Source organism: Borostomias antarcticus (assembly GCF_949987555.1).
Source record: "Borostomias antarcticus genome assembly, chromosome: 22".
In the NCBI taxonomy this organism is placed as follows: domain Eukaryota; kingdom Metazoa; phylum Chordata; class Actinopteri; order Stomiiformes; family Stomiidae; genus Borostomias; species Borostomias antarcticus.
The window spans coordinates 8,047,090-8,061,494 of NC_140255.1; the positions used below are offsets into that span (position 1 = coordinate 8,047,090).

At 45.9% G+C, this 14,405-nt stretch overlaps 1 protein-coding gene across 1 annotated transcript in view; it reads right to left on the bottom strand.

The window, feature by feature from the left end:
• ankfn1b (ankyrin repeat and fibronectin type III domain containing 1b) overlaps positions 1-13,851 on the bottom strand; it is a gene marked incomplete at both ends in the record, with an annotated part of 96,828 nt that extends 82,977 nt beyond the window's left edge. The window contains one exon of the mRNA XM_084456021.1: positions 13,733-13,851. Within this exon, the coding sequence (XP_084312147.1) occupies positions 13,733-13,851 (119 nt within the window). The remainder of the gene's footprint in view (positions 1-13,732) is intronic.
• Positions 13,852-14,405: the final 554 nt, after the last annotated feature.

The window sequence follows — 14,405 nt, forward strand, 5'->3', positions numbered from 1 at the left end:
GTTCCACCACTGCGGGGCCAGGACAGAGAAGAGCCGTGACAGTGTCGATCGACCGCAGGGGCCTCGAGGTAGCAGAGCGTAGCAGTTGGGAGGGGTACAGGGTTTGACTATGGCCTGGAGGTAGGAGGGTTTTAAACTGGATGCGAGCCGCTACAGGGAGCCAGTGTAGGGAACTATCAGTGGCCTGGTAGGACAGATCGCCAATCAGCAATCAATTATGTTGCATTTTAGATAATGAATATGAACTAATAATACGTCATTTGATGTCCTCATGTATTTAAACACACAGACACACATAAACACATACATGTACACTGTACGCACACACTCACATAGAACGATCTATCAACACACACATAGACGTACACACACTTACACATGACCTGAATGTGTATTGTATGGACGGACTGCACTCACATATCATGCCGCACACATATATACACACACATTCACACACACACACACACACACACACACACACACACACACACACACACACACACACACACACACACACTACACTCTGCACACTCACTGTACATACACTGACTGCACTACGTATATTGTTCTTTTTCTTAGCTTGTCCTTTTTGGCACTAGTATTTTGTACTTGCTCTTTGCACTGTCCTGTCTTTGCACCGACTGTGCCATGTCCAATGCTGTCTCCATGTCACGCACCATGACCGAAAGCAAATTCCTAGAATGTTGTAAAACTGCATGGCAATAAAACAAATTCTGATTCTGATATTAGAGAACCAGAGTTATCAGGTATCAGTCCTCATACAGTATTAGAGAACCACAGTTATCAGGTATCAGTCCTCATATTAGAGAACCAGAGTTATCAGGTATCAGTCCTCGTATTAGAGAACCACAGTTATCAGGTATCACTCCTCGTATTAGAGAACCACAGTTATCAGGTATCACACCGCTGAAAGACTGTGAGAGAGAACAACAGCGTTAGAGCCGGTGTGAGAGACGTACCAGCACGGTGGAAGACCTATGTTTATAGACCTGCAGAGGAACACCGACAGTGTCACCTGCTGGGAGAGACCTGGAGGGAAGACCAGCCAGTAGTCCTCTGGCTCCAGGACAGGTCTGAGCTCTCAGCCCCGCAGTCCTGTCCACCCTCCGTGGTCACATGGTCCAGTCCCATCAGATCACATGACTTTACAGCCTTAATCAACCTCCCGGCCAGGACGGGGGGGGCGGCCCCTTTGGTCTGGTGGTTGGATTTGAACTCTGACCCTCACTTCTGGTAGTATAACATCCACATATATGAGCTCTGTCACCTGGCTTACGGACACAGAAAGAATTAACGAGTGTGAGGAATTAACAAGCTGCGACCGCATACGCACATGTGCAGCCAGACCACGCATGTGTGTGTGTGTGTGTGTGTGTGTGTGTGAGAGAGAGAGAGAATAAAATCCAAATGCCCCAGATGTGAAGAACACAAATACTAGTTTACCATAAATATTAATATCATTGAACAGAGTATGAGTTCTACCTATCTTAGCGTAACCATGACAGCATCAGGGAGCATCAACATGGCGGTGAATGCATGAAGGAAAAAGCTCCAAGAGATCTGAATGCAATTAAGAGAAATTAACAAATTTAAATTCAAATCTGGCTTAAAATGATATTTGATAGCGTCATCCAGCCCATTGCGCGGTATGGTAGTGAAGTATGGGGTTCACCCAGTCATCCTAGCTACGCCCGCTGAGACAAACATCTTTACATGCAGGATTCTGCAGATACATTTTACAGATACAGAGAAAACACCAATGAATGCATGTAGAGCATAATTAGGCAGGTACCCACTGATAATGAACATTCAGAAGAGAGCACTCAGATGTTTTAACCACCTTAAAGCCCTCTAGACCCCCTCCATCCCAAAGCCATCCAAACCCAAGAGGTGGGCCCAGATAAGAGTCCACTATGTCAGCTGGTGCTGAGACTACCTACCCCCTCTCAGACTCACTCTGACCAGTCTCACACCAACGCTGCTTTCTAAACACCAGTCAGAGTAAACCAAATTATAACACAATGTAAATAAACATTGGAAAGAAGTAACTAAAAGCCAAAGTAGATTAGAATGTTATCCGTTATCAGAGATAACCAAGTACAGGCTCAGTGACCACAAATGAACGATCGAAAAAGGACGACAGACACAAAAAATCATGGCAAACAAAAGGTCACTGTTCGACAGGTGAGGTTGAAACAGAGATGCACTTCCTTCTACACTGTAAAACATTCAATGAAATAAGGAACATAATACTTTAACAAGTTTAACTCTGTAATTCCAGACTTCAAAGAGCTTAATTACAAAGCAACACACAGCGAGACAATAAAATACACAGATTAAATACAAGGCAATATAAAACAAAACAATTAGACACATACAAGACAACGTGACGCAAAGCAACAAAGCACAAACAGATAATGCAAGACAACACAAGCCAAAGAAATACAGTAACACATTACATGATAGCCTACTGACGTTTATCATTAGTCCCCTGAGAAGGCTAGTGAATACAGGTGGGTTTTTAATTTGGACTTAAAAGCACCGATGGAGGGAGCAGCTCTTACATCTAAGGGCAGCTCGTTCCACAATTTGGGGGCTGTGACTGAAAAAGCTCCCTTCCCCTTTAAACGGGAGCGTGGGATGTGAAGGTGGAACAGAGTGTTGGGTCTAAGGGATCTAGTGGATGATTGCCAGTGAATAAGGTTGGTAATATATTGAGGTGCTAAACCGTTTAAAGCTTTATATGCAGTCAAAAGGATTTTGAGCTGAATTGTGAATCTAACCAGGAGCCAATGGAGGGAGGCTAGGACTGGGGTAATATGCTCCTGCCTTTTGGTCCCCGACAGCATCCTTACAGCTGCGTTCTGCCCCCTCTGCAGGCGAGTAATGAAACATTGGGGAAGGCCTGTATAGAGGGAATTGCAGTAGTCTAACCGGGATGTGATGAAGGCATGAATGACTTTTCCCATGTCAGGGTGACACAGTGCTGGTTTGAGCTTGAAGATGGTTCTTAGCTGAAAATAGCTATTTTTGACGACACAAAGTTGATTTGTTTTTCCAGACTAAGGTCTGAATGGATAATGATACCCATGTTTCTTGCATGAGGTTTGACATGAGGGGACGAGTGCTCAAGACTACCTGCAATAATGCTTCTGGAGATGGGCGGACCGAAGATGACTACTTCCGTTTTCTTACTATTTAGCTGTAGGAAGTTGCCATCCACCCTGCGATGTCGTTAAAGCAGTCCGGGAGAGGCTGCAGGGACTCACCAGAGTAGATATAGCTGGGAGTCGTCAGCATAGAAATGGCAGGAAATATTATGTTTTCTAATAATGGCACTGAGGGGGAGCATGTAGAGACTCAAAGACAATTACAAAGTCAGCCAAATATCACCTGAAGGATATATCATGGATTAAAGGATTTATGTCTCAGCAGGATCTGGAAAAACTTGTCCATGTGTTTATCTTCAGTAGACTAGACAACTGTAAGGGTGTGTTTACAGGTCTCTCCAAAAAATCGATCAGACAGCTGCAGCTGATTCAGAACGCTGCTGCTCGAGTCCTCACTAAGACCAAGAAAGAGGATCACATCACTCCATTTCTGAGGTCCTTACACTGGCTTCCTGTCTGTCAAAGACTTTACTTTAAAATACTGCTGTAGGTTTATAAAGCACTGAATGGTTTAGATTTAGCCAAAATATATTTGTGATCTGCTGCTACTTTATGAACCACCCAGACCTCTCAGGTCGTCTGGCACAGGTCTGCTTTCTGTCCCCAGAGTTAAAACAAAACATGGAGAAGCAGCGTTCAGTTTTTATGCTCCACATATCTGGAAGAAACTTCCAGAAAACTGCAGGTCTGCTGCTGAACTCTCAGTTTGTTGAAATCAAGACTGAAAACTTTTCTTTTTGCCGCTGCTTTTTATTACAGTAAATCAAATAATTATTTATTCATACACTGCATTGTAACTTTTATTCCTGTATTTTATTTTTCATGCATTTTGTTTTAAATGTTCTGCAAAGTACAAGAGAATGTTAATAGAATGACTTAAGGGAGGAAGAGAAAGAAGGAAATGTATGTTGGAAATGGAGAAGTTGGATTTTTGGTGCAAGGTGTGCCTCGTGACACAACAGTGGGCCACTGACAGCTGATGTGGTCCCTTGCTCAGAAAGGATGTTTGAGGCACTGGTGAAAAGCCAGCAAGCAACTATACAGAAGGACATTGTACGTAAGTGAGTGGAGAGAGAGAAGGTTTTAGTATGTGATCAATTTATATAATTTCGTTTTATATGACCTTTTATGTGTTGTACTTTGTCTTGATGCTTTTAATGTCTCATGTAAATCACTTTGAATTGCCTTGTTGCTGAAATGTGCTCTACAAATAAAGTAGCCTTGCCTCATATATTTGTCATTTGTTGTCTCCTTCCTCCTCTTCCTCCTCTTCCTCCACCCGGCCCCACCCCAGTGCTGCGCAGCAGCTATTTTTGTTTATCTTTGTTTGTTTGTTTGATATTTAATTAGTTATATGCTTAGGCAATATTCACGTACTGACTATTTACTGCCAATAAAGCTTATTGAATTGAAGTGAGTTGAGAGAGCTGTCTCAGTCAACACTGACTCTGTGTCTCTCTCTCTTTCTCTCTCTCTTCCTCTCTCGCCCTTTCTCTCTCCTTGCTCTCCCTCTTTCTCTTTCCTAACACCTCTTGCCTCTGTCTTTCACCTCTTCTCTCTCTCTCTCTCCTCATACCTCACTTCTCTCTGTCTCTCAGCCCTCCTCATCCTCCTCTTAACTCCGCCAGTGTTGACCCGTGTAAGGACCCCTTACAGGCTTGGCTGGATTTGGAGCAGGCGCCGTGGTAGACAGCTACCAGGTGCCGTTTGTGGTCAAGCCGGGTCAAGTGGCTGGGGGGGGGGGGGGGGGGGGGGGTCAGAGGCGGGGTCAGTTTGAGATAAAGGAGCCCAGACCTCAGAGCAGCTGTACAGCAGACTGACGCAGCCGAAACCAAGGAGTCAGCGAGCTCAGAGATCTAAAGACTGACCTGAGATCAGATCTATCCCTGGTGAAATCTGACCTGAGATCAGATCTATCCCTGGTGAAATCTGACCTGAGACTAGTGATTCAACTGCCTGCAGTGGATGAGCGGATCTGATCATCGATATGTTCTCACAAAAAGTGGATGGGAGGACTGATACACACACACACACTGATACACACTGATACACACTCACACACAAACAAAGATACACACACACAGATACACACACACACAGACACACGCACACACACACACACACACACACACACACACACACACACACACACACACACACACACACACACACACACACAGACACACACAGACACCGATACACATACAGTACACGAACGAAGAAACACACACTGATACACACACACACACACTGATAAGAGTTATGTCACAATTGGCCCTACTATTCTCAGAATAAGACCATACACAGTACATGCCTCAGGTTGATAATGGGTCTGGTCGGGCTCCAGAGAAGATTGTTGAATCTCGTTGTCTTTCATTATTGTCCTTGATTAGCTCTGCGTTGTGTTTTTTGTTTCCAATAAAAGACGGACCCCCAATCTCCAAATATACCACACAGTCCAGTGTCTCCTTTCTCAGGTGTTCCAAATGAATCTCTCCAACACGGGATTTGAGTCTGAGCAAAAGCGGTTTATTCCAGAAGGTATAACATACAAAAGAACATGGCAATGTTTACTGTAATGCACAGATGATCTGTCTGGATGCTGGCTGAACCCAAATCAAATAACATACAGCTGAACAGTGGTTTTAACCTCCTGACGAGAGGGAGGGGTGGGTGTCCCACACCCCCCTACGTCCTTCTAGACAAAGCTGTCTCTCTCTCTTCTCAATCATGCAGCCTTGCAACTAAGATAGGATGAGGCGCCTGACGCCCTCGTATCTAAAGAGTCGGTGTTTGTGCACCACATGAGAGACACCCTTACCCTAGGGACATATAAGCTATATGGTGGGGACCTTTCCCTATACTTGGACCCCCCCTTGGGTAGCAGCATGACTCCCCCTGTCGTAACCTCCGTCTCCAGGAACCCTCGGGCAGTCACACAGGAGTCATACACCCACACACATTGGAACCAGCTGACAATGTTAATGATTGACAGTTCTTTCTAGCAGCCAGCTCTAATACATTAAGATGAAATGTCTATAAGCAGTCCGCTGGACACAGAGAAGATGAAATGTCCAGCTATAAGCAGTCCGCTGGACACAGAGAAGATGAAATGTCCAGCTATAAGCAGTCTGCTGGACACAGAGAAGATGAAATGTCCAGCTATAAGCAGTCTGCTGGACACAGAGGTAAAAGGGCATATTTGGAGGACTCTAAGCACTGGACTGAAACTAAGTATAGATACGGCTACCGGCTATAAAGAGAGGCCTTGCTGATGGCCAAGTCTGATCAGCGCTTCACTCCGGATACCTGTAAATAAAGATACCTGTAAAAAAAGATACCTGTAAAAAAAGATACCAGTAAAAAAAATCATACAATAAATGTTGAATCTGATCTACCGTTCAGCTCCGGCACACTGTGCTTCTCTTCGACCATTGATACTTCAATACCAGACAAATCAATAAACCAGCATATCACGCACACACACACACACACACACACACACGCACACACACAAACACACACACACACACACACACACAAACACACTCACACACACACACTGACTCTCTCTTACACACACACACATTAATAGACACTCATACACTGATACACTCTCTCTCACACACACACACACACACACACACACGCGCGCGCACGCGCACACACACACGCACACATAAACCACAAATCTCAATCATTGGTGAGCTAACCTGACATAATAAAGCTGAACTGCTGGCTCGGACACACACTCACTGATACACACACACACACACACACACACACACACACACTGATACACACACACACACACACACACACACACACACACACACACACACACACACACTGATACACACAAACACACAGATACACATTCACACACACACACACACACACTGATAGATGCTCACACACACACACACACAACACCCTGCCATCCAGACACAGCTGTGGTCCAGCAGCCTGTTGTGATTGGCTGAGCCAGCTGTGGTCCAGCAGCCTGTTGTGATTGGCTGAGCCAGCTGTGGTCCAGCAGCCTGTTGTGATTGGCTGAGCCTCTCTCCGCAGGTCTGTGCTCCACTCAACCTGCGAGGGCGTTGCTAAGCGACTCTAAGCATGCAGGATGAAAGGATGTTTCTGCAGAGAACGCGGACTCACCAGCATTACATCATCCTGCTACGCTACTCCAGGGAAGTGTGCGCTCTGTGTGTGTGTGTGTGTGTGTGTGTGTGTGTGTGTGTGTGTGTGTGCATGTGTGTGTGCGTGTGTGCATGTGTGTGTGTATGTGTGTAGTGTGTTTGTATCTGTGTGTGTGCGTGTGCATGTGTGTGTGCGCATGAGTGTGTGTGCGTGTGTGGACAGGAACAGTGAGTTTAAGGCAGAGTGGTTCTGTAGCATTAGCAGCACATTCAACACCAACCAGCCCTGTCAAGGACTCCTGATGTAAATCAGCCTTTGGCTACAATCGGGCATATTTACATTCACTGAATGCTCATTACTGTAATATGCACTGTCCCTACTTAAAGGAGAAGGCTCTTTTTCGACAACCTGGACCTTATTTACGGCATATTATAAGACATTTGACTCACGGAGATAACTTTGGTGTAATTCGTAGGCCCGTAGAAGAAATTTAAAATCTAGCGCGAGCCAAGTATATCCATGTAATGGCGGTGGACGGGGCACCAAGAATTCAGCTTCTAAAAAATGTATTTTCTGCCGCGAAACGGTTGTTTTCATCAATCTTTTTTTATGAATCGCTAGTTGTGCTTCCATAGAGCGAGGGCTTGTTGTGGTTTTCACATGCCTCTGTAATTATGATCTTTAGAAACAAATAAAGCTTCCCCACTTGCTCCAGCACGCATGCACACAGCGCGCAGACTGGCTATTCTCCGTCTGTAGGCTACATTCGCGGCTCACATTCTCTACGCTAGGATCGGCGTCCATCATATTCTAAGTCCTCTTCTATATCCTCAAAATCTGATAAATATTCTGCCACATTGCACACAATATTCCAGGCACCAACAAGCTGATCGTAGCATAGAGAATGTGAGCCGCGAGTGTAGTCTTATAATATGCCGTAAATAAGGTCCAGGTTGTCGAAAAAGAGCCTTCTCCTTTAAACAAACAAACAAACAAAAAACAAAAACAAATGGCTGATGTGTCTGAGATTGCTGGTTTGACAGACAGCATGCAGCACCTCCTGGCTGACAAAGTATCACTTCTTCTCCCAGCTGCAGGATAAAAGCTTCCTTCACAGCTGCCTGTCTGGAGTGGGCGCGTCTCTGTACTATTCTTCTGTTCCTATTCAGTCACACCTAGGCTGAGATGTGTGAAGCTGCAGAATGAAACACTCCTCATTCAGGCCGTGTCTGGCGGATTTGAACTCTGCCTGAAAAGTTCTAATGGCACTAGGCACAAATTCAAATGAATGGAATATGATACAATAAGAATAGAATAGAACTGTAGTATCCTGGGCTTAGTACTATATAATTTACCTAGGGGGAGCTCTAGGCTCCAATGTGTTCACCTGTTCAGGTACCCTATATGAAGAAGTCCCTTTGTCTTTGTTCTCTGTCTCATGCTGCCATACTTACCCTAACTAAAGAAGTTAATGCTACTGCTGGAGTCCTGCGTCCTTATTAATATTAACAAAAGTACACTATGTTATAAGAACAGAACAGAAAAAACCCGAGCTCAGCGTCTTCTATGTGACGGTAGAGTCTGTTCTTCTATGCTATATATCCTATATTCTCCTCTCTTCCTACATGGCTGTGAGTGCTGGGCCCTGAAGCCCACCCTGCAGAGGTCCCTAGACGGGGGCGACACCAGAATGCTGTGAGCAGTACTAAACATCAGTCAGAGCGAGCATGTTACCAACAAGCATCTGTATGGGGGGTCACCAAGGGTGAGTGAGAACATATCAGCCAGGAGGATGAGGGTGGCAGGTCACTGCCAGAGACACCAGGAGCCGCCAGCCAGCAAACTGGCGCTGCGGGAGCCGACACACGGACATGGATCACAAGGGCAGCCCAGACCAGCGTACGTGGACGTACTAAAGAGAGACGCGGGGGCGGAAAGGACCAGCGAGCCACAGTGACGGAGGGCTCATCCGAGGACGACCTGGAGGGAGAGATGGTGGACCGTCGTCCTTGTGCTCTGTCCATGGTGCTGAAAGAAATGGTCTGCTATTGTAACTGAGACACTCAAACACACACACACACACACACACACACACACACACACACACACACACACATACACATACAACCCCCCCCCAGACACACACACACATACTTTATCTATTTATTCATATCCATGTACATCCTGACCTTTATACCATCTTAATTTTATACTTAGAGAAATTGTTTTTTTTGTGTTAATTTGTAATATTGTAATTGTATAAATTGTAAATTTGTAACTTGCAGATTTGTCATTTGAGTATTTATGTTTCAGAGTTTATCTCTTGCATAATCTAAAACTTTGCATAATATTCACTTATTCACATATTACGGTAACGGGAATAAACTGGAAATATATACAGTACAAATTAATTCTGTTGTCCAGTAAATTCCCATAATTCCCGTAAATTCCAGTTACTGTAATTCCCATGGGATGATTGTGAATATTCCTGGAATTTTACAATCCTTGTCATGTCTTCATCTGTCATGTCCTCATCTGTCATGACCAATTATTAATCTTGTAATCAGTTAATCCAGTAGATTCTCCAGCACAGCATACATCTGTCCACTACAGGGGACAAATCCCACTAACAGATCTATTCTGGCTGAAACTGACCCCAGCAAACAGCCCCTCGGCAGGTCCAGGAAGTGACAGACTGAATGGTTGAGCTGGGATTGGTTGAGACTGTGAAGGGCTCAGTCATACAATGCTGTTGGCTGGGTTCACGTGAACAGACAAAACCATTTTAAGGAGTTTTTAGAATAACAATGCTTTTCTTCTTGGTTCTAAAACTGCAGTTCTAAAGATTTGTCATGATCAATCTTCAAGACTCCAGTTTTAGAACAGCAAGACACTCTAGAACTACAAACATTCTAAAACTGCTCAAAACTGTCCTGGCTGTTGTATGTGAATCCACCTTAAATATAAAAAAGATCAGAATCATAAGTTCTTTATGTAACCATTGTTCAACGTGTGGTGAATGTATCTCAGAAGCGGTGTAACGTTAGCATATGTAGCACCACGCTCCAGGAGAACCCCTGTTCATAAAGACTGGGAAGAATCAGGTTGATGAGTAGTCAGATAAGATAAAACTCCATTCTTGAAATGACAAACTCCAAATCTCAATGACAAACCCATTTAACACTATGGAGAATAGAACATATTTGGATGGACTTTTCAAAGGGTGTGTTGTACCATCTTAGGGACTCGGTTCTCAGGTTGAAGCCACACAGCTGTCAAACTGAAAATACATCTGCCTCATTCCCTCCCTGTCATTCCTACCACATACACACAGAGAAAAGAGCACAGCTGCATATACAAATATGAAAGGAAGACCTTTTTTTTCTCCCAGAAGCCTTCTCTTCTGAGAATTCTTGCTCTCTTTACGTTTATTTCATGAAAGACACAGAGAGAGAAAGAGAGAGAGAGAGAGAGAGAGAGAGAGAGAGGGAAAGAGACAGAGAGAAACAGAGAGAGAGAGAGGATTTGGTGGAAAGGCATGATCTTCACTTCACAGCGAACGGTTTAATTTCCCATCGCTCTCCACCTTCTTCTCCTGTGTCCTTTCTGACAGAGTAGACCGTATTCCATGGCTAATCCTGATCTTCTGGGTTATGCTACGGTACTGGGATTACGTGGTGAGAATCAGGCGTGCCAGAGGAACCAGGAGGAGAAGCGAGGTCCAGTTCACTGTAGAGCTCACTGTGCATAAGACACTAGAAGCAGAAGCAGACGAGACGCCCCGACCCCAGCCACTGCAGTGGCGTGGGACGATAATGACTACGACGCAGACGAGCACAACAACAGATTAGGGAACAAAAACAAACTCCTACCCTGACGGCGCTCCCTTCCTTTCATACTATGCTCATGAATAATGGATCATGATCAGAGAAGGGTTTATCTAGAGAGAACAGAACAGAGGCAGTCCTCCAGGAGACAGGAGTGTGATGTCTCAGTGTAAACATGACAGCCATCTCACCAGGAGGAGCAGCTTTTCTTCTAACTCCATGCATGGATCTACGATCACTAGAGGTAGTACACACACACACACACACACACACACACACACACACGCACATACACACACACACGCACACACACACACACACACACGCACACACACACACACACACACACACACACACACACACAGAAGATATGGACAGATATAGCCGTCACCGAGAGTACATTTATGCCCGTTACAATACCTGTGGGTATTGAACCGTGACAGAAGCGCGCACACACACTCACACACAGATAAAAAAAAAAAAAAACATAAACACGCACACACACAAACACACACACATACACACACACACACACACAGATTAAAAAAAACACAAACACACGCGCGTGCACACACACACACACACACACATATACAAACACACACACACACACATACACTCACAAATAAACAAGCACACACAGAGATGGACACACACACATAATAGTGCAATACAGAACGGTTCATGTGCTCCTTTGTGCCAGCGGCCATGTTCCTGAGTGTTCCTGTGTGTTCCTGAGTGTTCCTGTGTGTTCCTGAGTGTTCCTGTGTGTTCCTGAGTGTTCCTGAGTGTTCCTGTGTGTTCCTGTGTGTTCCTGTGTGTTCCTGAGTGTTCCTGAGTGTTCCTGTGTGTTCCTGAGTGTTCCTGAGTGTTCCTGTGTGTTCCTGAGTGTTCCTGAGTGTTCCTGTGTGTTCCTGTGTGTTCCTGAGTGTTCCTGAGTGTTCCTGTGTGTTGCTGAGTGTTCCTGAGTGTTCCTGAGTGTTCCTGTGTGTTCCTGAGTGTTCCTGTGTGTTCCTGTGTGTTCCTGAGTGTTCCTGTGTTCCTGAGTGTTCCTGTGTGTTCCTGAGTGTTCCTGTGTGTTCCTGAGTGTTCCTGTGTGTTCCTGCGTGTTCCTGAGTGTTCATGAGTGTTCCTGAGCGTTCCTGAGTGTTTTCATGTACCTTTTCCACTGCTGAAGCAAAAAAAATCCTCAACAGGGATTATTAAAGTATATCTTATCTTACTACACACACACACATGCACACACACACACACACACACACACACACACACACACACACACAATGCTCAATTTACAAGCCCCCAGCTGAGGGAGATGAACATTCATACAGACCATTAAAACACTGGTGAACTGGTGTGCATGTGTGTGTGTGTGTGTGTGTGTATGTGTGTGTGCGCGTGCGTGTGTGCACATATCTATGTCAGTATGAACGACGAGTGAGTCGGGTATCCATCTAGATGACAGGATGGCACAAACCACTATTGCAAAACTTGACTTAATAAAGTTGTGTGTTGTATTGAACTGTGTGGTGTTGTGGTGTTGTTGTTGTGTTGTTGTGAATCTGTGATGACCCGCCCTCTCAGCGTTGCCGTGGGAGGGAGAACCGTTTACTGCTCCTGCCTCCCCGACATTCGGCCAGCTGGCAGCCCGCACGCCTCGCCACTCGCACGCCTCGCCACTTAGGGAAGGGCTGGAGCTGCAGCGCGAAACAGAGACCTGTGTGTCTGATCGTCATGACGACACCATGTGGACCTGTGTGTCTGATCGCCGTGGCAATGGCATGTGGGACCTGTGTGTCTGATTGCCATGGCAACGTCATGTGGACCTGCGGTGGCTGGACTGCGAGGCGGACGCTGGCTTTGCTTTAGTGTGTGCTTCTGTCATGATGATCACACACACACACACATACACACACGCACGCCTAGAGAAAACACGTACATAGCGTTTGCACAGAACACATCTATTAATAGACATACCTTCACATGCACATACACACACATGCACACACATATGCATACATGCACAACCACTCAAACACACACAGATAAATGCACAAGTACCCAGACAAAGATTCACACACATCCTCACTAACGCCGCATAGTTTCTTGTCTTTGAAATCGAGAGTTTAACATGTTTTTTGAATGATTTTTCAAGGTGCCCATCCACATCCATTGTATGACCAAAACGGTGGTAGAGCAATTATCAGACTTTCTCAAAAGTGCTAGTTTTGTCAACGTTTTGATCTGAACCATTGTATATGATCATAAGTAACCTTAAAACAGGGCCAAACATGCATTTTCCCTTTACTACTCCTTTAATAGACATACCTTCACATGCACAAACACACACACACACACAGACACATACACACACACACACACACACACACACACATACACGCACAACCACTCAAACACAAGTACCCAGTCAAAGATTCACACACGTCACCCATTACAGATAAACCCAACACACACACACACACACAGGCACACACACACACAGACAGACATACACACACACACACACACAGACACACACACACACACACACTCAGGCGGGTGTGTGTGTACCTGGCCTCGGCTACGGTGCAGCAGTAACTCTCGCTCCGGCGGGAGCTTCTCCCAGTGCGCACCTCTTCGCGGGACTTGCGGCGGTTAAAGTAATCCGTAAGTTTCCCGAAACTCGCCATCGTCACCCCCCCCCCCTCCCTGCTTTCTCAGCCTCCCCGCTACCGGTACACGCCGGGCAAGGGCGAAACGGGGGTGCGCTCCGGTCCAGTCCCGCCCCCTAAATGGTGTGTGGCCACACCCCCCTGGAGGGGTAGCTCGCTGCGTTCTACCCGGAGTCCCCCGCTCAGCTCTGCCTGTGGTCAGCTCTGCCTGTGGTCAGCTCTGCTGTACTGGTCAGCTCTGCTCTACTGGTCAGCTCTACTGGTCGGCTCAGCTTTACTGGTGTTGCTGGTCTAATCCCAGTCTGCCTCGTCTCCCTCCTCCTCTCTACTGGGGAAAGACCAGCAGCGGAGAGAAGATACACACGCTCTCTCTCCCTCCCTCCCTCTCTCTCTCCCTCCCTCTCTCCCTCTCCCTCTCTCCCTCCCTCCCTCTCTCTCCCTCTCTCTCTCGCTCCCTCTCTCTCTCTCGCTCTCTCGCTCTCCCTCCCTCTGTCTCTCTGACTGCTCTCCCTCCCTCTCTCTCGTTGCGCTACTGTACTCAGCACAGTGCGGTGCACACATGCACACACACA